The sequence below is a fragment of the Salminus brasiliensis genome, chromosome 2 (assembly GCF_030463535.1).
Source record: "Salminus brasiliensis chromosome 2, fSalBra1.hap2, whole genome shotgun sequence".
NCBI classification, from domain to species: Eukaryota; Metazoa; Chordata; class Actinopteri; order Characiformes; family Bryconidae; genus Salminus; species Salminus brasiliensis.
The window spans coordinates 28,814,929-28,839,262 of record NC_132879.1 but is presented as its reverse complement, the minus strand read 5'-3'; the positions used below and the strand labels follow the sequence as shown (position 1 = coordinate 28,839,262).

At 38.8% G+C, this 24,334-nt stretch overlaps 1 protein-coding gene across 1 annotated transcript; it reads right to left on the bottom strand.

Annotated features, from left to right (window-relative positions):
• Positions 1 to 11,962: 11,962 nt before the first annotated feature.
• Positions 11,963 to 19,848, bottom strand: saal1 (serum amyloid A-like 1). Its single transcript, XM_072672292.1, has 13 exons — positions 19,775 to 19,848; positions 18,848 to 19,044; positions 18,555 to 18,653; positions 18,092 to 18,175; positions 17,603 to 17,682; positions 17,401 to 17,460; positions 16,971 to 17,086; positions 15,929 to 16,091; positions 15,326 to 15,408; positions 14,785 to 14,955; positions 14,442 to 14,641; positions 14,256 to 14,348; positions 11,963 to 12,336 (listed from the first exon to the last, which is right to left on the bottom strand). The coding sequence occupies exons 1-13, from the start codon at positions 19,776 to 19,778 to the stop codon at positions 12,244 to 12,246; spliced, it is 1,443 nt and encodes a 480-aa protein (XP_072528393.1). The 5' UTR covers positions 19,779 to 19,848; the 3' UTR covers positions 11,963 to 12,243.
• Positions 19,849 to 24,334: the final 4,486 nt, after the last annotated feature.

Sequence of the window (24,334 nt, the reverse complement as noted above, 5' to 3'; positions counted from 1 at the left end):
TTGCCCAGGATGGAATAATACACCGAGGCAGTGCGCTTTGGTATTTATGAACGCCAGTGCGGGGGCAGGAGGGGGTGGGGTGGGGTGGGGTGGGGTATAACTGCATGGACTGGAGGCCTGGGTAATCTTCCCCAGGAGAGCAAATGGAAAAAGAGGAGCGCTGCACACGTCATGGGGACGCTCGTGTTAGAGACATACCTTTTCATTTTCTCTGTGTACACACACATAAACACACACATAAACACACACACACGCGTAAATAAAAAGTATGGAAATGCACTATTTTCGTCACTGCCGATTGACATGAATCACATGTGGAACCGAAATAGAGCTGAGCTCCAGGCACGGAGTGAATGACTTCAGTCAATAGGGTTTATTGAGAAGCTGCAGATGACGAGGACTGGGGGGGGGGGGTGTGTGTGTGTGTGGGGGGGGGGGGGGGGGGTGAACACACCTTTATCAAAACTGTATGAAAATAGAAGATAGAAATATATAGAAAATATATAGAAAATATATAAAAAAATATAAAGAAGATAGAATTGCTGTAACTGCTGTCATTTTGTTGCTGTTGTGTAAACCCTTTGTAGCTCCAAAACGCCAAGTTTACAAAGCTTCTTAGCGTTCTATAGAAATCAATGTAAAATGCTTTCATTCAAGATGCTGTAAATGATTAAATTATGTCAAAAATGTTTATGTTATTTTTAGATTTTTAGTTTTTTTGGTTTTTTTTTAGGTTTTTAAAAACTCTTTCCGAACATCCTCCGTAACCTCTGTGCCTCTTGTTCCTCTGCTTGCTAATTGAGTTAAAATTAAGAACATTTACTTGCCAGTCTCTTTTACTAACAGGCCTTTATATGCCCCTTTATATTGATTCACTATAGACTATCGACAGATGCTGAGATCATCATGTTTTCATGTTTTCATTTCATCATGTTTATTCATATTCATCTATCTATCTATCTATCTATCTATCTATCTATCTATCTATCTATCTATCTATCTATCTATCTGTCTGATATGCAACAGTGTTAGGCTCAGGACCAGAGTGAGGTTTAGGTTTAGGTTTTGTGTTGGGGTTAAAGTCAGGGTCAGGCCCCCGGGTCAGGTCCTAAAAAGCCTATTACAAACCTTCATTACCAGATAATAGTCCCATCAGTTTGTACAGTCCCTGAATTTACTGAGTCATAGACCTTAGTGTGTAATAAGACTTGGAGTGTTTAAAGGGTTAAAGCTTAATTGATGTGCTAAACTATATAACTATAAAGTATTAAAAGTATCAATCCAAATAAAGTCCTGTTTGGATGAAGGTGAGGCAGAGCTGGCTAGAGATGTGTGTTTACGAAAGACATTCCACACACCTGTAGTGATACAAACTACTAGATATGAATGTCTTTATATTATATCAAGGAGAAGGATAGCTATTTAGGTTAATTGCACTCACCTTTGTGTAACCGTCTGCGCCTTGTCTGCCTCTAAGCCAACAATCCGCCAGTGTTAGACTGAGCTCTGCAGGTTCCTCTCTCCAATCACTTTCACTTCACATTTCTTTGTGCTTTTTATTTCAAACCCTGGTGTCAAAGGCTAATATACATCTGAAATCTTAGTCCCTACAGTAGCATGTGCTTCCTGATCCCAAAGTCACCTTTTTACATTTTACATACAAATATTTGAGCAAGATAAATATATTTTATAAATTCAGCTTCAGATGTCCTTTTAATCTAGAATATGCTGATATTTAGTGAAATCAATTCTTACCTCTGCTTGTGTAATATTGATAATGCTACAGGCAGCAATACAAACCCTATAATATGACAGATCCAACCCTAAGTTTGACATTTGGGTAATGAAATTAGTCTATTTCGGCTTCATTAGGTTTGTGATGAGATCCCAGTTAAGGTGTCTTTCTTAATTCCCATTCATATTTCAATCAGTGGTTGGTCTTTTCACTGATAATGTCTCTGGTCAGAAATATTCCAGACTGTACGGAATACACAGATGGACCAATACACCAGTTTTATATACAAAATGTTAGTAGAATGTTTTTTATTTAAATAAATTAAATGATCATTTTTATGTGAATAAATAACAGTTTGTAAATTGTCAGTGCCTTCTTATTATGCCCATGATAAATATGTTAGAATATCAACCAATAAAAGTTGTACATGGAGTTTTAATCATTTATACACAACTCGATGTGTAACCATCCTAATTACAGCACACATTTTTCTAAATCAGTAGCTACTGCTCAACAGTTGATTTGTTTATGCGACAGAATATGGATGCATTAAACAAATGTCCATCACACAAGTGTTTTTTTTTTTAATGAAGCAGTGTTTCCAAACATAGTGTCCAAAAAAGTATTTTGTTCATCACCTAGTCACTTCACTATGTAGCTAACGCTATATGCTCAATAGTGAATGAATGAGTAAACCATTACAAATGCAGCTTATATTTGTGCAAGCAACACTGCACAGTGAAACATGCACCACCCCTCTGTCACAACTTCAACTGTCACACAGGTTCTTGGCAGTCACATGGGGGTGTGGTTTGTCTGTTGTACCAGCATATGAGCACGCTGTAAAATCTAAATAGTTAACCTTACGTTAAAAAACAACAAGAAGTTGATTGACTTTTTAAAGTTAAAGTGGTATAGGTATTGTATGTTGTGCTGGCAAATGCTTTTCAGGATTTTTACTCTTAAGTTTTACTCTTTAGTTTTTGATAATTAATTTTACATGTGCTTCTGACTTTGCATAGAATTTTTATTTCAAACAACAAAATCATTTGAAGTGAAGTCAACTGTGTGTGCATTACAAATGACACATTTATTTAAACTGGGCTAACTAACATGTCCTAACACTTAGAATCTGTCAGTTGTATTTACTTGAAGAGCAATGTGATATGAAATAATGATATTATTGTATTATATTATTGTATTATTATGATATTAATAATTCCCTCCTTTTCCAATGGCACTAATATTATTGACATCTACATTAATGCATGAGTGGTCACTGTAGCATTCAGACAACAGAAAGCCACACTTAGTAGCAGAGAAAGTGGTAACTTGCTCTTACAGCCTCCAACACTGAAGCCAGGCAAGTACACCAAAAACCTACGTATAAGTCAGTGGGTAGCCCAGGGGTCATGACTATATGCTGGTGGTAAGTAAAGGAGGGAAGGCATGCCTAGTATGCAAATAGATGGTGCCAGGGGCCAATGGGAAAGGTGTGAGTTTTAGGTTTCATTAAGGTTGCAATGCCCAAACATAAGGCACACCTGAAAGGTCATCATATTTAACTCATCCAACTCAGTTTTAAAACAACTAGTAAGAAGGGCATTATGTTGGTAACTGAGTAAAGATTACTAATTTATATTATTTAATTTATATAATTTATATATAAGTCATGAAAGCTGTTGGAATTCACAGTGTGGGTTTTATTGTTTTTTTTTGGTCTAGATCTCAACTTGACCCCCACTGTTTCTCTAAACTTTCATTTTTTAACCCCTTAAAAAGCTTATGGCCTGCCAGTGGGCACAAGTGTTACTATTATCAGAGAATAGCCCTATCAGTTTGTACAGAAGTCCCTGTAGTTACTGAATAATACACCAAGGTCTTTAATAACATTCCCCACAAGCTAAAAACACACGTCTCTTTTTTCTACTGCCTTGTGGCCATTGATTGCTTTAGGTTTCAGATTTCCAGACAGTTGTTTGTTTGATGAGGATTAGTGCAAGGTTTCAAGTGTCGGGGAATATTCAACTTGAGAACCTGATTCAGCTGTCAGTTTCTTATTACAGTTGGTGACATACCTCAGTCCTGATTTGCAAATCAACCTCTAAAACGTCTTTTACAGGAGAGGGGATGTGGACTCTTCTTACTGTTCACTTTTGGAGGCTTAGTTGTAACAATGCCTCTAGTACTGGCCTAGTTAAAAGTTCACGGCTCTCACAGCTGCCTTACAATTGTCCTCAGTGGTGCTCTGGGCGTCTTGCACACAGAGGGTTGATTGGTATATGCTAAGAGGATTACATCTCATCTTTATTTTTCCCTTTGTGGGGACAACTCCCCAGGGCTGCTTGTCCAAGGTGGCATAGCCCACAGGTGCCAGGTTTTAGCGATGAAAAGAATTAGCCTACAGTGAAAGAGCTCAGAGAGGATGATCTTTCAGAATCCACAAGACCTAAGTCTGCAAACTACTTTCTATCTGATAGATGGACTCTCTCACATGTAGTCACTGAGGTTCACTGAGTTGCTTAGAGCAACTAGCCTAATTTGCATGGTGGTCTCTAAGGGACTTAAGACCTAGGTGTTTTTTCTAAGGCTTGATGCCTGTCGATCCTCCTCAGGGTCTGGGAGAGCATGTAGCAGCCACATGAGCAGCCTCCATAAGGTGGCCTAAAGGGCACAGTTCACATGTGTATTAGACTTACAAAAATTAAAAAGAAGGACTACGCTTTCCAGTTTATAAAAAATACCTTTCTGCCTTTTTAGACTATGCAGGGCATATGCACTTACAGCTAGTAAAGCAGCAAGGACAGATACTTTGCTTCTTAGAAATGACACAAAACTGTTTTGGAAGAATGGGAAAGCAGGATTATTAAAGGGATGTCCCATTCATCAAGATACATAACTGCTGAAAGAGATATTGATGATCTATAATAGACTATTAAAAGGTGTAAGATATTTGATGTAAGATGTTGTAGTTGCTGTAGTGTAGCAGGTAACAACACCTGGGGTTTAATTCCTGGGTCAGCCAAGCACACGGTTAAAAGAATAAGATCCTTGAGGAACCTTCAGAGGATTTAAAATTTTAAATGAACGTGCTTTGAGAAACCTTCCAGGAACCGTTTGTCTTATAAAATCTTTCTTTGAAGGTTCCTCTCATAAGAGGTTCCTCCATAGTTTTAATTCAAGAACCTCCAAATGTTTCTCAAGGGTTTAATACTCTTAACAGTGCACAACAAACTGCACCAACAGTACTTGATCAAGACTCCGACATTATGTGTCATCCTACATTCACCTATGTAACATGATTCACATGTAAGTCAGTATGAGTAAGAGTGTCAGGCAAAATCCCAAATAAGAATTGATATGAACACAGGGATAGTGCTGGAAAACATGTGGAGAAAAAACACCCAACCACAGTAGATTCAGCAGAGTTAATTTATATTTTAAATAAACACACAAAATACAGCAAAGCAGTGTGAGACAATTCTTAAAGTCGTAGGAGGAGCTAGACAGTACTGGCACACCCTCTTAGTTCTCTGGTTTCACAGGTAATCACAGAAATCTGGCAGAAGGCAAACAATCTCAGATCATGAAGTTATGTATGAGCCTGACCTGACACAATGAAATCAAACACAGAAAAGCAATTCGGAACTAAAAAGTCAAATGTAGATCCTCACACATTCATTTAAATAAAAGTAAATCATAACTTAAGATGAATTTATAAATCATTTTTGGTGTGGATCAGTAATCATTACAAAAAATACATTCTTTTTGACTGTATTTTTACTCTGTCATAGTCTAAACATTAATGTACTACCCCAGTGTGACCCTGTTAGAACAGTAGGACAGTGTTATAAGCAGTACATACAAACGTGTATGTTTGACGTGCGTGGGCCGTTGGGTTCAGTGTGTAAACTCAGTAGGGCTGATGAAACTCACCTGGCGGAAGGCAAACAAACTCGCATCAACACGAGCGAGCTGTTGTGGGCTCTAGATGGGGGGGGGGGGGGGGGGCAAAGAGGATCAAAGCACAATCCTCTGGGATCTGGAGAGAAGGATGATATACCACAGCGATGGACCTGATAAACCCCAGGCCACATGTACAGATACAGGGCCTGCTGCATGTCTTTAATGAGGCTCTTTGGTGTGCCCTTGAGTACATTAAGGTAGAACTGAGTCTTCAGACGTGCTCCAAATGTTGGGAGAAAATGTTCAAAAGGCATCCTCAGCATTTTTGGTATTGTATTGAATGTGTTGGTTACCTAGGATGCATCACTGAATGTCGACAGTGAAGCGGTGACCTTCTTCTAATCACGTGGCAGGCATGAAGTCAGAGCAGAAGCAGACTATAGGACACTACCTTTATGTTGCGCTCGTTCACACTTGGTATTGATCAGTACTGAAGTGTCATAGGTCAGTAGCGTGATGTTTCTCCTCTGACCCACTGGCTAATTAGATTAATATCCTGCCAGTTGTGGTGGGTGACAGACAGAAAGTACATGTTTTAAGTAAAGACATGATGTCACCTCAGGCATTTAGTAATGATACAAAGCATACATTTTAGGTTTTAGCTTTAGATACCTTTTTAAAATATTAAAATTCAAATGCTTTAAATACTTCACATGGTGTAAATGGTTAATGAAGCGATGCAATAGAAGAATCATATTTGGTTTCATTAAGAACAATGTTTTTAATCGGGAAGTGTGACTGTGAGAAGCTTCTCCTGACGGAAAGGTTTTTTACCAATTTAACCCCTTGAACAGCTTATGGCCTGTTGGCGGGCCGAAATGGTTATTACAAACTTCTATTACCAAAGAATAGCCCCACCAGTTAGTACAGAAGTCAACGTAGTTACTGAATAATACACCTTAGTGTGTAATAAGCCTTTCTGAGTTCAGGGGTTAAAGGTCCTTCACACTCATACATCTCTATTACAAACATGGTTCTTTAGGGAACTGTGGAAAAGTGGTTCCTCTACGGCATCTCTCAAAGAACCACAAGTGTAGTTTAAGAGAAAGAGCAGAACCACTGAACGGCTTTCGTTTCAGCTCTATTGACTCTCTCATAACTGTTACGTGACCAGGAAGCATCAATTATTAATTTCATTCTTTCAATTATTGAATCATTCATTCATTGTTCGTTCGTTCATGTGAAACGCATCAAGTCGAGCTGGATACAAGACATAAATATGTGAATCAATTAAAAATTAAGTATATAGATATCATTTTTAATAAATCCAATATAATTTATTAGATGACGCAGTATTAGCTCAGGCTCATTTCCCCCCAACCTCTCTGTCTCTTCACACAAAAGGAGCTCAATGTTAATTAAAGGGAGGCTGGCATTATGCAGGTCCTGGCCCTTTGTGCTGAAGAGGCTCTCAGCTGCTATAGAGAAAGAGTAGCGTTACTTTGAGCTCAACAGTGCCCACTCATCTCATTACAGACTCACTTCATTATACAGCCTGCACGCTTGCTGGACAACCAGTGAAATATGCAACGAAGCTGCATTCACGGCTTGGCATGAATCTAATGTTGGACCCAGCAGTGCGTGGAGTTGAACAAAGTTCCAAATGACTTTAAAGCAATCTTTCTCTGTAGTGCCACCACCTCTTCAAATCTTCAGGAAACAATTTAATCGACCAGGTGAGAACTGGATTACCGACTGACTGCAACCTCAAAACTCCAACCGCAGTATGACTGAATGCGGCAGATTCCACATGCGGTCATCTAGAGCACCTTAAATTAAATTACAATAGAACACAGGCCATCAAAACCCGACCATGAGCAGGGCGACATGGCAGAGTAATGTTTTTTAGACTATTCCATTAGTTACTCCAAGCCAGGATGACACAGAAACTATGTAGAGTATTTTGCTTTGATGAATACCCACCAAAGATGTACCCCTGACAGATAATCTGTCCCAGTTCTGTTCATTTCAATCAGGGGATTTACATGTGTGTGCGACAATTGCGCGCGCACACACACACACACACACACACACACACACACACACACAATCTGAGTGATCAGTTTGAAGAGCCTGCTAATCTCTCCAATCATACAAACACTACAGTTCATATAGGGACACATAAACTAATGCCTATAATCTCATGGATGTTCCACACATACACACACAAACACCACAGAATTTGGTTGAAATTTCTTTTTAAACAAGTTTGAAGTAGTTTCAAATAGCTTTAATTTATTAAAGAAAACAAACAACCAATAATAAAACTAACTTTAGTTCTTTCCATATGTCAAATGCACCTCCAACAATATAAAACAATAAAACAATATATAAAAACATTATAAAAAAAGAAAAAATAAATTAAAAAGTAAGAAAGAAAGGAAAGGGAAATAAAAAAAAGTATTATATATGATGTATTTTTATAAATTATATAGAGATTGATTATATAGAGATAAAGATATTGAAAATAATAAAACAATAAAATAAACAAATGAATATAAGATTTGAAATAATTATTACCAGAAATAACCAGAAATAATAATTAAATGAAAGATCAACCAACAATGCTGCTAAGCTACTTAAAATGTTTTTAGCTGTTTTTTCAGTGGACTAGTAAAGAGTGCCACATTTGTGGTGTGTAAACAAAGAACAATATTTTTGTGCTTCATTCTCAGAAAATGTAATGACTCAGCACTTGATGATCTTAAAATAAAATTTGAAACATATTCAGTCAGGCATTTATTCAGGTATGTAATCCATTAAGAGGTTTATAAGCCATTATAACTTTTATAATTTACTATTCTAAATGCTGTCTTTTCACTTTTTAATTACAGGCACCAATGAACAACAACCTAAACACTCTCACTAACTCTAATTATCAGTTAGTTAATACCTCTTAATTATTATATAATAGTTACATATGTATAACAATGCTACCATTTATTAAGTATTAACCCTTTTACTTAGTAACATTAATAATCAATTAATCATTAATCACACTGAATTACAGAAAGATAACCAAATATATCATTTGTATGGTAAGATTTATAATAACAATCTCTTACAAATTCCATTCATACTTACTCAAACTACTCAACAGTTTGTTAAATACAGTTTATTTAATTTAGTTAATTCTTTTATTACTACAATGCATTAATAAATGTGAACTATAAACCTATAAATTCTCACAAATGCAGTACTTTTAAATAATAATACAGTAAATAATGTAATTTGCATTTCTAAACACATCATCAGATTCAGTCACAACTTGATTACAAGTGTTCATTTATTCATTATTAATGTGAATATAAAGTATATATTAACCCTATAACATTATTCTTTTGCATCTTAGCATTACAGGATACATTTAGTAACTATTGGAGGTATTATGAAATAATGATAAGGCTTCTATGGTAAATGTTTTAAAATGCATTTTCTAAATGTAATTATTATATAATAATTAACAGGCAATAACAAACTGTTAGTTAGTGATTAAGTAGCTGTTATTTTAAAGTGTTTCCAACTTTATTCTTCTTTTTTTGGGCTCAAATTATTGTTTTTTTTTTTTTTTTTTTAACAAATCTAGACTAAAACCCTAAACCTCTAATGTTCTACTACCACAGATCAGTACAGAGAGTGCCAGCAATGTGATAGAATGACGGGAAACACAACAAAGAATCATTTGTTAACGAATAAACTGTGAAAGAGCAAAAAAAGTGCTCTCAGGTCTGTACGTCATTTTACATAACTGAGTAAACAGAACTAGACTCTATCCGGCTGTTTAATTTAGATGTATTAGTTCACGTCCACATGTCCATTCATCATTTTGTATGAGTTTGTTTCCGCGTGCAGTCCCACTTATTCATTTCCTTTATGCGCAGGCCTCACATTCAACAAACTCCAACAGCGTAAAAACACTGAACAAACAATGACATATGCTGTCTGCCAGGATCAGAGCATTCAGGTCTGTCCTGAATACTTGCTTCTTGCTTTTATCTACTCTCTGCCTTTCCAAGTAAGTTATCGGAGTTCAAGATCAGATGAACATGCAGCGTGTATTTGAAGAAAGCAATCCAACTGACCCCAGATTATCATTCACATTTAATAACATGGGTTGCTCCTACTACTTATCATGTGCGTCAGCCATTATGTAAAATGCAAATGACTAAAAAGGAGGAAAAAACTGGAAAAAGGCGCATGGTGTTTAGGACAGGCCATCATAGAAGCCCATCAAAAGGTGCAATGGCGTCATTAGTCTATTCTGGGCCAACAGAAATAGAGCGTTTAGTGGTGGTGGCAAAAAAGAGAGAGTGGGGAAACTTGCATTGTGCGGCTGTTGACAGGATATAGAGACGTGCCGGCCACAGGAAATGACATGAAGGGGCTCTGATTAGAGCGAGTTACACAGACTTTAATGAGGCAGGTGGGAGAGAGGGAGAGGTGGGAGACTGTGAGAGAGATGTGGGAGAGTGGGTGAGTGAGCAAGAGACAGAGAGACTGAGGGGAAGGCTCTACGTGCCATACAACATGCACACACTCTCGCACTCAAACACAAACACATACCCCTCTCCAGCAGGCTCGTATTGTGGGTGCTCATGTATTTTTAATCACTGTATTGTTAGGCATTCAACACAGTTCCAAGGTATTCATGTGCAGCCATAACCATCCATTCAAACCCTCTGGTTGTCAGACTGGAGAAATATAAGTGGGCTCCAGCAGCCTATGCTTGTTCAATTGTTGCGCTCATATTATGGGGCCTCACATCCCTGTCCAATTACAGATGTAATGACACCTCACTGCTTGTGTGACATAGGAGGTTTGAGACTATACTGTTCATCACATCTGCCTCAGCTCCTCCTATAATTAATTACATATATACATTATTTCTTAAAGTCATCAACAGTTCCTCTCTTCCTCTCATTCAGTGGTAAAGGGTTTAGGGGGGGGGGTGTACCCTTCTGCTTAGGTAGGATCTGTATGTAAAGTATCTGAGGGTGGAGACACCATTGCTTTGGTTGGCCTGTGCCTGACATAAGTGGATGGATAGCTATTAAATCACATTAGATGTGGGCCTAACTATTATGCATACTGATACTCTACAAATTTAGGGCTTATCCCTAGATCGCCCTAGTAAAGGCTTAGTCCCAGATCCCAACATTGATTCTTGATTAGCAGAATGTATAGGTGACCCTGAGCTTTTGCAACACACATTACATTTCTCTGTAATGTTATAGATGTCAGCAGATATGTATATAAATAGGAGTTACCGGCCTAGTCCCACAATTACGTCAGTGCATCCGTAGATACTGCCACACAGTTAATTCACGGATCTACCAACACTCAGGTCACGCATGTAAGCATGATCACTCATGATCAACCTTTTCAGGCCAGCACTAATCTGAACACCACAGCCCTATAAGAGCATCAAAACCCACTCCGTGCTAAAATCAGCAGCCTGGCCTGTCTAAAGCTCAGGCCTCCCTCAGGCCTTCTTCCTACACACAAGGATTTCCATTAGAAAGGAGCAGTGCTGCTCTGCATATCAATCCGCAGCCTTAATTAAAAAGCTGCTCTGTATTCCAGCCAGAGAGCACTGCTGACGGTAAACACTTCAGGTCAGGCCGAGATGTGGTGGTGACTTAATGAACACAGAGAAGGGTCCCTGTTAGAGATTACAGACACTGACGTTCAGGTCTCTGTACAATTTTAACAGGTTAAAGTAATGAAGAACAGGAGAAATTCTTTTGAGGTTTTCCACAATTTCACCCCATCTAATTTAGACAAAGCACAATGTAGACAAAAACATATATACACTGAACTGCCTAACTGTCAGATCTGGAAGGTCACACACCCACCCACAGCAACATGTGTATATACAGCTTCCCAGAAAATCATAAGGGCACCTCCATACACCAGTTCTAAAAGGACATAAAGGTGACCTAGAATTGCAAACTGTATAGTTAAATAAAGAAAGTTGGAGACATTGAAGTGACATAACCCCACGGGTATCTATTAAAATACCCCACACCACATGAATCTCTTTAGCTAGCTCACTACCAAATGCATCCGATGGCTTCATTTTTACAGAGCTTGTGACTTTTCTTGGGGCTTAAAAGTCATAATTGTAAGGGTCCCTTGTGTATTGGCCCCAGAAGTTAAAAAATGTCATCAGTCATCTTGTAAAAAAAAACAAGAAAATCAGGGTATGAAAACCAAAAATGCACTTGGAATGTGTCTCCAATCGAACCAACAGAGGTAAGATTTATACAAACAGATGTAACAAGTTTATTAAAAAGCCTGCCTATATCAAAAACAATCATACACACACACACACACGAACAGTATTAACATAATACTTTTTGGTGTGTCTCACACACACATACACCCCCAACAGAGCCCAGAACTCTATGGTGTAGTAGGAGTGCACTGATGCATAAATGAGAGACACAGACTAACGTGTGTGTGAGCTAAAGGGTTGGTCCATTCCAGGATGAGCTTTGTATTGGAGGGATTCAAGTCCATATATGAATGGTGTCTGTGGTCTATTCTGGTTCTGATGGGATGGAACACTCCCTCTTTAGAGTGTCTGCCAGTTTGGGCTCCACCTCAGACAACATGGAAACCAGGAACTGCACCTGAAGACAAAGACAGTGTTTGTTTTGAGAGATAGGTGTTGATAGAGATGCAGATACAGAGTTTCAGTTTCAATTTTCACAACTGAGTTAAGTACATGATTCCAGTGGTAGATCACTTAAGAACAGTAGCAAAACTGCAGCATAGCCAGTGAAGTAGAATGCTGCTATTTTTACAATTTAGTTCACAGCCATGTTAACAGCAAGAGAATAATGCTGCACATCAGTCAGAACTTAAGGAGCTTTTGGCCTTTCATGACTAATCATTGCATGTCCATCACAGTAAAATGATGTATATAAAGTTTAAAGCAGCATTATACATTATACAACAGTATAATGGTTTTTAAAATGATGGACTGGATCATTTATAGAATCAGCAAAACACACCCCACTAAAGAAGACAAACATAACTAGTTTTCCTTGGACACTCCAGAGTGATTTTTACAATTACATTTGGATTACAATAGTCACATTTAGAAACGGCCTAATTTTGTGTTGTGTTAGTCATCTTAGCTGGTTCTGCGGTCTTCTGAAACTCACTCTACTGGGCTGTGTGATGTACTCTGAAGTGTGGAATCAGGCTAGTGCTGGTAAGTCTCTAAAGACATATTAGTTTTACACATTTTACAAGATTTGGCACACAAAGCAAAATCCAGTATGGGACTTCTACAGCCATACACAAGGCCTGCATTTCTATTGATCCTTTGAAATTGTAGGGTCCTATGACCAAGGAGCCTCACGCAGAACTGCTGTAATCCATAACTTTTTGTTTCATATGATCAGTTCTCAGGACAGACGAAGTTAAATAAATATCGGCCAATCACCGTTCAGGTTGAAAATGGGCTGATTCTGATACATACCGTTGCAAAAGACCACCACTGCAAATTAATTTTAATCAGCAAAAATTACAAACTTTCCTCAGTTATCAATAAAACAAACAATTTAAAATAGCACAACTAACAAAACAATTCACCATGGCAATTGCAGAATTATTCAAGGCCTGAACAGAATCCCAAATCAGGTGATTAAAATGTGATTGCATGGCTAACAGGAGAGTCAAGTTAAGAGTCAGGTCAAGAGAGCTGTCTAAAAACGTCAGAGAAGAAATCATAGCCTAAACAAGGAAGCAGTACAAACAGAGAGAAAATGCAATGAGTGTCTAGAGATACAGCTAAAAACATAGTTCACAATTTAAATGTTAAAGGAACACTGACTAGGCTACTAGCAGAAAGCAATCACCGGTTGCTTCCAGATTCCTGAGAAGGCAGGTGGTGGACATCCTAAGCATACCTTAAAGTCCACCAAGGCTTAGTTTCAGAAGAAGTCCTGGAAGATTCTGGAGTGGTCGCCACAATCGTCTGACTTTAACCCCATATAAATCTTATAGAAAGGAGGTTGCAGTATGTAAACCCAAGAATATTAGTGAACTGGAGGCCATTGTTCATGAGGAATGGGCTAAGATTCCTCAGGAATGCGGTCAGAAGCTAGTGCCTGGCTATGCATCATGATAGCAACAGGTTATAACAGTAAGAGGGTACTCTACAAAGCAATAAAGACTCTCAAGGGGTTGAATAAATCTGAGACTACATTGGTCATAAATATTGGTCGTAACATTGTGTTGAATTTGGCGAAAGCTCTTGTAATATTAGTTGTATTGAGCTGTTTGTGTTTGTCCACATTTTGCAGACTTACAGATTTATTACATTTAAAACAGGGTTTAAAAACATATGTTTAAACTTTGATGTGTGATCTGCAGTTCACACATAGGGGCAATCTGTATGGATCACAGATCACTTATGGTTCGTTACACCACCAAAATGATTAACTACTAATACAGGGTGTGCAGTAATGTTCCAGGTTTTTTTTTTAAATCAATGACTAAGACAGACTGAAGGAGAGGGATTGTGATAGAATAAACTCACAGCCGTGACGTTCTGGGGCAGTAGAGTCTTCAAAGCAGACACCCAGATCTTCTCAGTGAAGTCACCTTGCTTCACCAGCTGTGACATGGTGTCCTACAAATCACACACACACACTTAGAATTGGCATATTGCTGTACAGCCAGTTTCACAACACCTGCTGTGCATGATGGAGCATATCATTCTCACCTTGGGCAAATCTGTGACAACAGTGGAAAGTAGCTCCACTGCCATCTCAACCAGGGCCAGGAGCTGCACATCTTTGTCCTGCTGATCCCTCACTTCTTCCGTCTGTCTGTCTCCGGACTCCTGCTTTCCGTTATGCACGGCCTGCTGGTTTTCAGTATGAAAGTACAAGATTCGAAGAAGACTACCCACCAATGACAAGCCTGCATCAAAACCAAGCGGAAAGAGACCAGATATGTATTATGTAATTTTTGTAATTTCTGTCAGAATGTACCATAATGCTCAGGATTTATTTATTATGCTGTACAGAATTCTGTATACGATGAGTGCAGGTGTGTGTCCTCACTGATCTCTCTCTGAAGGCTACTATATAAAGTAGACAGCAGGGCAAGTGCAGGAGCCAGAAGAGCTTTCTGCTCCTGCAGGATGATAGGGGGGTCCCCCGGCTGACACAAATCTTCACACACCACTTCACACACAAACCTCCACAATGCCTCTCCACACCCTTCTTCTGATACTGCATTAGGAGAGTGAGAGAGAGCGAGACGGACAGAAAGACAGAGAAACCACATGATACTGAATTCATTAGTACACACCAAATTATTTATAGCAGTTACTAAATCACTCATAGCAGTTTAAAAAAGCCTGCACCTTATAGTTGGGGTCACACATATGCCCAGCCCACTGCCTGTACCTGTATTCTAATCACCCACTACCTTGCATTACTAACTGAATTACATTGTGGAAAACCCAGCTGCACCCCTAAAACTAGAACAATGAAGCCAACAATCTTGTTGGAGTCTGGCCCTTGCACACCAATGAATTCTACATTGGGATGTCAAAATGCACTGCGTTAGCATATATTACACTGAAAAAGACAGTCTTACCAAGATTCTGCACTCCTTCATCTACTGTAGTTAGAAGTTGAAGAGCATGCAGATACACCTCAAGAGCTTCTGGACTCTCCTTCCTAAAAACACACACATTTCAATAAACCCTCTTTTTCATTTTGTAAGTAATTCTATAATTTAGGATTTAGACTTCACATTCCAAAATACAATACAATTTCACAAGACCAAACTTGTATTTGTGTATGAAGCTGTTACTTAAAAAAAAGATGGTTCATTTTGACGAATCTAAGACATACAACCAAGTTGATGGTCTCTGTTTTGTTTTGATTAGACATTCTCGATGTAAAACCAGGTCAATTATCTCTTGCTCAGCGTAGTCTGGAGTGACTCATGCTAGGGTTTGACCCCCTGTGGGGGCTCAGCAGTAAGACCATTTTCCTTCACGCTCACCGTTCAGTTTACTTAAGAGTGCCAATGACAAGCACTTCGAACAGTTCAGCTTGTAGCGTGGTATGGGAGACCCAGACATTACCAGCCTGTTGCAATCGTCTACCAACAGGACTGATAGATTATGTGGTCTATGTCTCTATCCCTCTCCCTCTCCCTCTCCAAGACACAGGTTCAATTAGAGTGTCTGACCTAAGCTGCATTGCAGCCTCCAGCAGGGAAGAAGCAATGTCCTGGTGTGTGTCCTTGTCCCGGTCACTCTCGCTGGGCAGTCCAGACAGCCAGCTTTTCATCAAGTCCTCATCCTCGTCAAACAGCTTATCAACCAGTTCCCCCACCTTCATCAACAATTCCACTAACGACAGAGAGAGACACAGAAGGTGATACTATCAAGTAATAGTATCAAGTAATTCAAGACTATTTACTATTTACTGTACTACTATTTATTTGGACAATATAATAGCCATAACTGCAATATTGTCATTTTTAAGCCCTTTTTTGTCACTGATATAATGATAACATAATAACATAGTAATGCATTTACATCATTTTAAAAAGAAATAAACCTTTATTTAATTATGGAGGTATTTTTTGGCAATGCATACTGCCTGTCAAAAGACTGCAGCATATTTTTAAATGCTGGTTGTTTAATGGCAGCATGTCTTTGGCTATATATGTCCCCAGCTTGGAAAAATAGATGGAATATGAATTTGTTTTAGATGAGGTTTAGGTTAGTTGTTACTGCCACTTTTCATTACCACTGTTTTTGACATACTAGCTCGACCATGATAATGGGCTCTCCATGCTCATTCAGCTTAAAGTCAAAACATTCCCACAACAGAGAATGTAGTTTCAAAACTTCTAAAATTTTCGCACTGGAACTCCTACACTATAGATGTTTCTGTCTGCACACAGACTCAACCTTGCCTCAGACAGAGAGCAGACTAGAGAACAGAACAGCGCGACTGGCCAAAATATCAGTGACGCTCATTCTTATGTAAACAAGCACGGAAATACACACAGTGGGCAGTATTTAGATCAACAGAAAAATATTAAGGTCATGTCCAGTTTTTGCACAATAAGTTGATAGTGTAGCATGAGGAGACAGGCCCAACTGGAGGGCACTTCGGATTCTGCCAAATTACAATGTGTGGCAATAAAGTAGTTTGGGTGTCACAGAAACAGCTAGATAAACTTCACATTCTGGGCAGTCCTGATCTAGACCATAACGTACCATTAGTAGAACTGCGCATTATGAAACAGAGGTTGTTGCATGTGGCAGTCTGCTGCTGTATTCTCTCCAGCCACATGGGGGCAACATCGGGTTGAGACAAACAAGTCACCAGGAGCCTGGAAAGAAAACAAAGAGAGACATAAGGAATATTATAATATTCCAGTAGGCTATCCTCACTATATACTGTATCCTCTAATGCAATGTGGTGATTTCGGAGTAACTATGGATGTAACCACCTAGAAAGTGATTTGACCTTACAGGTACAAAAATGGCACAGGTTTGTGATTGTATATATTTCATACTGGATGTTATACTGTATATTACTGTGAGGAACAGCATGCAATTTATGGTATATACTGCTACACTATGCAGTTTGTGAACTGCAGAGCTGTATGTACTATGACATTAGTATTTAAACTAGCTTTCTCACCTGCAGGTCTCTAACAGTGTGGGGGGATCGCTGTCCCCTAGAAGTAAAAGCAGCACAGCACTAAAAAAGAAAAGAAAATAGAAAAAAAAGAAAAGAAAAGAAAATATCATACCTCAAACAGTTGATATACTCATTGTATGACAACTTAATGTACTATGTATGTAACTAACATAACAAGGAAGACTGCACCTTGTTTACATACCCTAGGTCAGCATTCTGGCTCAAAGACACACAAGTATCATGGAAACAGACCATATTTCCTAGAATTCCCACACAGATTTCCTGTAACAGAAAGTGTAGTATCATCCATCTTTAGAAACCTACAGCAGCAGTAGAGGCGTATACGGAAAACAGTATTGCAGTATATGCACATTCATGGTCAAGTTAAATATGACTGTTACGAGAGATACGGGACCCAGGAATTAAAGAAGTACACCAGAAGGTCATGGTTTCTATCCCTTTGACTGACGAGGGGGTGAAGGAAGAGGATTACAAACAAAGTATGTCTCCTCTCCCTCTGTATTCACGGCCGGGGTGACCTTCAGGAAGGCACCTAATCCCCAACTGCTCCCCGAGCTCGACGTTGGCTTCCACAACCCTATTCACCTAATAGGTGTGTTATGGCTAGAACATGTGTTTCTAACTCATAACTAATAAATGAGATTTCCAAAAAACTGATTCTCTGACTTACAGTCAGGCGTGGATTGCGAGACTTTGCAATCACACCCAGCAAGATGTCTGGAGCTTTAAACTCCTGTAGAAAACCAGCCACGTCCTGAAACCAGAAACAGTTGAAACAATAGATCAATAACTTAGCTAATGTAATGAACATTCAAGCACCTCAATAAACAGTATTGTTAAGCTTTTCTTGTGATGTTGTCCTGATACGCATTGAGATCAATATGCCACCTCTAGCAATAAGCTTGTCAGAATTGTACAAATCAAATTTTGCTCTGGTTAGCAGCTAAAGTAGTCTTAAACCAGGAACAGAAACGCAAGTGCACAGAGATGTGAGCCATGTCCTGAGACATTTGAACTCAAAGATATCTACTCACAGTATTGTTGACTAAACAAGCATAAATTACAAGACAAAATACATAAACAAGTCTTGCATGCCTATACAGCTGCGCAGAACTGTAACTCATTATACAGACCTTATCCATAGCCATGTCCCACACCTTGCACAGCTCGTCCTCATGCTCATCAGACAGCTCTTCTTGCTCCCCATCCTTTGACTCCTGCTCTGTCACCATCTACAATAAAAATGAATGCAGGCTGCTTTTGGAGCAACTTTACCAATGGATAAAATACATCCATGGGCTCATGAAAGTCTGATAGCAGCCTGTTGCTTAAGGAGCTTATTCAATGGTAAAAATGCAACAAACATATGGGCTCTGTCTGTTAAGTAGTTGTTGCGGTTCAGTGTGTCTGAAAGATCATAATATACCTGAATAAGGTGGGTTAACGTGCTAAAGAGCCAATGTTTGCTATACACTGTTTCTCCAATGGCATCAGCCTCTTCCACGGTTTCCTCATCTCCTTCGGGAGGTGGTGATGGATTACGATCCATCTCCGGTGACTCTGGGCGGGATGAAGAACTGGACTGATCATCATCTCCTTCTTCAGTGCAGTTCTCCTTATGATCTGAGAATGTAAACACCACAGGGAATGGTTAGTGTTGGCTCAAAGTTCATTCTTAAAATCCGTCCTCCAGAACACGACCTTTAGTGGATTCTTCAAGGGGCCAAAACGCTAAATGAATGCAGTGTTAAACGAACAGTTGAACAACTGAACACTGTTACCTGTTAATAGACTTATTTTACTCATCCGAAGTTTCGCAAACAGGTAGTAGGAAATGACTGGCATTTCACATTTACCCACTTTTCTACCCTTATCCTAGTGCCAAGACATGTCTGTAAGCAGGTCTCATTTTTAATCTACCAGATTAAAATCCAGGGAATCTAAGATGAGTGAATGCAGTCTAATGACACCGTTCAGTTCATAGCTACATTGCTTCAGACATAAACTCAAAGTCATAGAAAAGTGAAATTAGCTAGCTACCATCTACGTGAGTATTCACTGTTTATTGACTTGCCATGTGTACCATGTAGTAGACATAAGACTTTGTGGACAGAAACTAAAGATTTTGTAAACTGAAGGACTTTGGCGGCGAAGCTGCAGTGCAGTTTTCCGCTCCACCTTAACAGCGGCAATACTCAGCAGCGCTGTAGCTACAGGCGCCAGAGCGAAGCCGCAGCTCAATTTAAGGTGGAACGGGAAACAGGCATTAGAAGCTGGATAATAAGACACTAGCTTCATATTCGTAGGACAAGAAACAATGAATTTTCAGAGTAAATCTGAGTGTCTGTCTCACCCATGAGGACTGCTGAACTACACCAAACAACAACACGAGAGGCTGGAGCGTCAGTTTCTACCCTCTTCTTCTGCGCAGCTGCTCAGTATTTACGCAGCTGGAGCTATATCGCCACCTACCGTAATGTCAGTGATCTGTACTAAAGAAACGTGGCAGGAAGAAAGCCACAGCAATATTAATGCCATTTATTAGCCAAATTAATAAGCCTTTCATACAAAAGAATAAATGAAAAAATAACCCAAAATGTTTGCAAAAAGGATCTTGTACCTTCTACAGTCTATTCTAAATGCTCTCTCTTTGAGGCCTTTTACTATAGTATCTCAGCTAATGTAAATGTTTAAAGAAGAGGAGAAGGTGTCATAGTCTACACGGTTACTGACAGGGGACATGCTACTGTCCACAATGAAGAAAAAAGCTATGCTAACATTGGGCCTCTTCAAAGGGGACGTCAATCGTGCAGCCACACACACGCACATCTGATGTTATGATATTTTAAGGGAAGGGAAACCATGTCAACATAGTCTCTTGGTTGACACCTCAGGACAGTTTGCCAAGTACTTGGTCCGTGTTGACGTCCTCCCTTTGCCAACAGAGTCTTTCTGCTGAACAGCCATGGGTCATGGCCCTCCGTGGACAGCAGCTGTCTCCTCTGGCCAATAAATCTTTTGCGCAGCTGTAGCAGGTGAGGGTGGAGGCGATACCTGTGAGCAGCTATGTCTCCAGTGCAATGTTTGTCAATGGAGGGGCTTTTGAACAGCAGGATAGCTTGTCAGACATACCTGACAACTTTTAAGAGACGAGCACAGCACTTACTTGAAAGCTCTAGGCCATGTTTTTTTCCCCCGTACATTTATGGGTGTAAGGACATCATAAATGTACAAATGGTCTGGTTTACATTATATAAAATTAAGTTTATACCTTCATTTTATACTTTTAAACTTACCCAAAGATTTGGGCCAAACCTAATCTGGACATGTACTAAATGGCTTTGGGCAAACCTATTAAAACTTATTAAAATAAAGTGTCATCAGCAAGGCATAACATGATCAAGGGGCCTAATTTGTTTAAAATAAGATTATAGTTCAGAATGAACGCAATGTTTGAAGGCAAATATAAGAAATGTTTGGACTTGTAAAGGATAAATTCTGTACAAATAAGACGACAATAAGCTGTTGCTAGACCTGCCAGACTTTTTGTCCATGTGTGTTGCAAAACTCATGCAGCTTTGTTCTCATTTTACAGGAAATGGAAGCTTTATCCCTGATTTCCCCCATATACTAGCTTTATGATATAGTGCTTTTATATCATTGTAGGCCACAGTCTGTAATACAGTTCTATAAAATGTGAATTATGTTGAAAATAAATGGGGAAGCAAATGTAAATTGCTTGTCAAATGTTTTCAATAAAGCAAAGCACTTATATTACCAAAGAATAGCCCCACTAGTTTCTACAGAAGTCCCTGTAGTGACTGAATAATATGTCTTAGTGTGTAATAAGCTTTGGTTAATATATAGGAAACAATAAAGAAAAAAATGGTGTGTCCAGAATGATGAACAGAAAAGGTTATATGATTCTAAAAACCTCTATAACATTAAACCCATCTTATACATTAATATTCCGGATGCCCCATGCTTCAATATGTTATTATTGAATTCACAGTTACAACATAAAATTAACAGGATGGTTGACTGTAAACTTTTGGAGAGTAGTGTATGACTTTTTTAAGCCAACTTCCTTGATTTGTCTACTGAGCCATTTGAGGAGCCCAGGCTGTTGAACTTTCTGTTCATTTATGCAAAGCTGCATACGCAGACAGATGAAGAGTGCATACTGGAATGTAAGAAGGAACTTGTACTACAAGATGAGGACTAGCTTTGAGTGATTTTCATGCTGTGTGGGTCAGCAAATATTTGCTGTAGCTGAAGTCCTGAGGGCCTTCTCACAACTTTGCAAAGTTACAGTAAAGCTTTCCTGCTTACTGTGAAGCCAATCTTATCCTGTGGCTCCAGAATTAGAATACGCTCTGGAATAACCCTCAGTTACTACAGTGTGTTTGAGATGCGTCACTCCAGAGAGGAGTCCTGTGGAGGGTGGGAGCAGGATGTGATCAATATTAGGTGGTTAATGACCCCTCAGTTTCCTGGACAAAGACAGATGGTACCCAGAGCAAAGTGACGCACCTACATGACTATAGGATGTTGATGTCTTATCCAAAATATCACACACAGTACATGCATGTACAATGCCAGAGCCATGCAAAAAGGTGTATCTATTTTGTATCTTGTATCTGCCTTTTTGACTCAATGTAAATGGCCAAATGATGAAACCCACAGAAATATCCCAAAACACATGGAATGAAATCATTTTTCATTTTCAATGAAAGTTAAAAAAACCAAAAGGTTTACAATATACTAGTCTTCATGCTTGCATATGTACATGCCAAGGAAATCAAATTTAAAATGTGCTAGATGTGTAGTGTTATTATATAGTCTGTACAGTCTGTATACCCACACTGCTTTTAAAGAAAGTGTTTTTAAAGAAAGTGTTTATTTAAATAAAACTCAAAATGGCGTACAGTCGTGGCCAAAGGTTTACGGCCTCAATTTCTTTTCTAGATCATTTAGTCAGATGTTTATAGCATACTGAAGTACAATAATAAACATTTCATACATTCATTTTTCGCCTTGGCATGCTGGATATCAGCTTCTGGGTAAAATTATGACTGATGGCAACCCATTCTTGCCTAATCAGTGCTTGGAGTTGATCACAGTTTCTGTGTTTTTGTTTCTCCATCCTGTTGACCACAGGTTCTCAATGGTTTCCCAGCCATGGACCCTAAATTTCAATGTTGGTGAAATTTCACTTGGTGATCACTTTTTCCTTGTGACATAGTGTTCAGTCATGGTGGAAAAGCATTGTTCATCACCAAATTGCTCCTAGATCATTGTGAGAACTTGTAGTTGAAGGATGTTTTGATACTATTCCTTATTCATGGCAGTGTTATAGTTTGAGCGAATGCAATATATTTTATTTAGTGATCAACTTTGTCTTTGTCACAGATGTTTCTCCTAAAAAAGAGCTCTGGGCTATTGATGTTAGGGTTGTGGGTTCGATACCTGGGCTTGGCAAGCTGCCACTGTTGGGTCCTTGAACAAGGCCTTCACCCTTTCTGCTCTCTAGGTGCTGCAGCAGTTGCTGCCTATCGCCCTGGGCATGTGTATGTTTCACTGTTGTGCATGTGTATGTTCACTGCACGGATGGGATAAAAGCAGAAGCCAAATTCCACCTGTGTCCGTCACAAATGATAAATATGGTTGTCTTGTCTTGTCTTGCCTTCATCCTTGTTCTCCAACCTTTTATTTCTGGAACAAAATTAATCAATTTGCATAGTAAATAAACAAAAACATATGAACAGTGTTTCTCCAGAATTACCTGTCTGTATCTTCAGGTTTACTAGTAGCTCAGTCATGATTACTCTGTTTATATTCTTCCATCTTGTTACTGGTCATCCTCTTCCTCTTTTACCTTCAACAGTTCCACTCAGTATTTCTTTTTCATTGAACTGGTTCTTCTCATAATGTGTCCAAAATGAGAGAGCTTCAGTTTTGTTATCTGGGCTTCCAGGGAGAGATGCTGAATTATTTGATCAAGGATATGCTTAAGGGATATTACAGAATCACTGGTTAATTTTAATAAAAGATGAATTCATATATTTGTTAGATGTTCAGTTATTAAGTTAAATAAAATGCAGCAAATAAAATAGTAACTCACAGCATCGGAAATTAAAAGGTTCTGATGGCCAGAATGAAAAATATTGAGCACAAGGTGAAACTCAAGAGGAGGTACATGTGAGATTTGAAGACCTAGGAGGTCATGCAGTGAGACAGTGGTATAAAGTCACCACAAGTAAGCTTATCTTACAATGATAAAAAAATTAAATTGTAACTTTGGAAATGGCTTAAACCCAACCAAAACTGCATGGTAATGATGTGGCAGGACCTAAAAATCACAGTTCATGCTTAAAGGCCTACAAATGTCACTGAGCTGAAGTGGTTTTACCAGAAGGAGTATGTCAGTAATCCTCCACAGTAGTGTGAGCAACTAACTTTGAACTCAAATAGAGTTCTAACAGAAAAATAGTTACATTACAGGCAAAGAAATCTCGTATTTGTTTGTTTGCTTTTTGTATGTGTGTGGGGGGGCAATATAGTTTTGTGATCAGGTTGTTGAGAGTCTCCGGTTGAAACATCAATTAATTTGCACACAGCTACACACATGGACAAAATTGTTGGTACCCCTTGGTTAATGAAAGAAAAAACAACAATGGTCACAGAACCAACTTGCTATGAAAATTAACCAGTGAAAGTCAGACATTGCTTTTCAACCATGCTTCAACAGAATTATTTTAAAAAAATAAACTCATGAAACCAGCCTGAACAGAAATGATGGTACCCTTAATTTAATATTTTGTTGCACAACCTTTTGAGGCAATCACTGCAATCAAACAATTCCTGTAACTGTCAATGAGACTTCTGCACCTCTCAGCAGGTATTTTGGCCC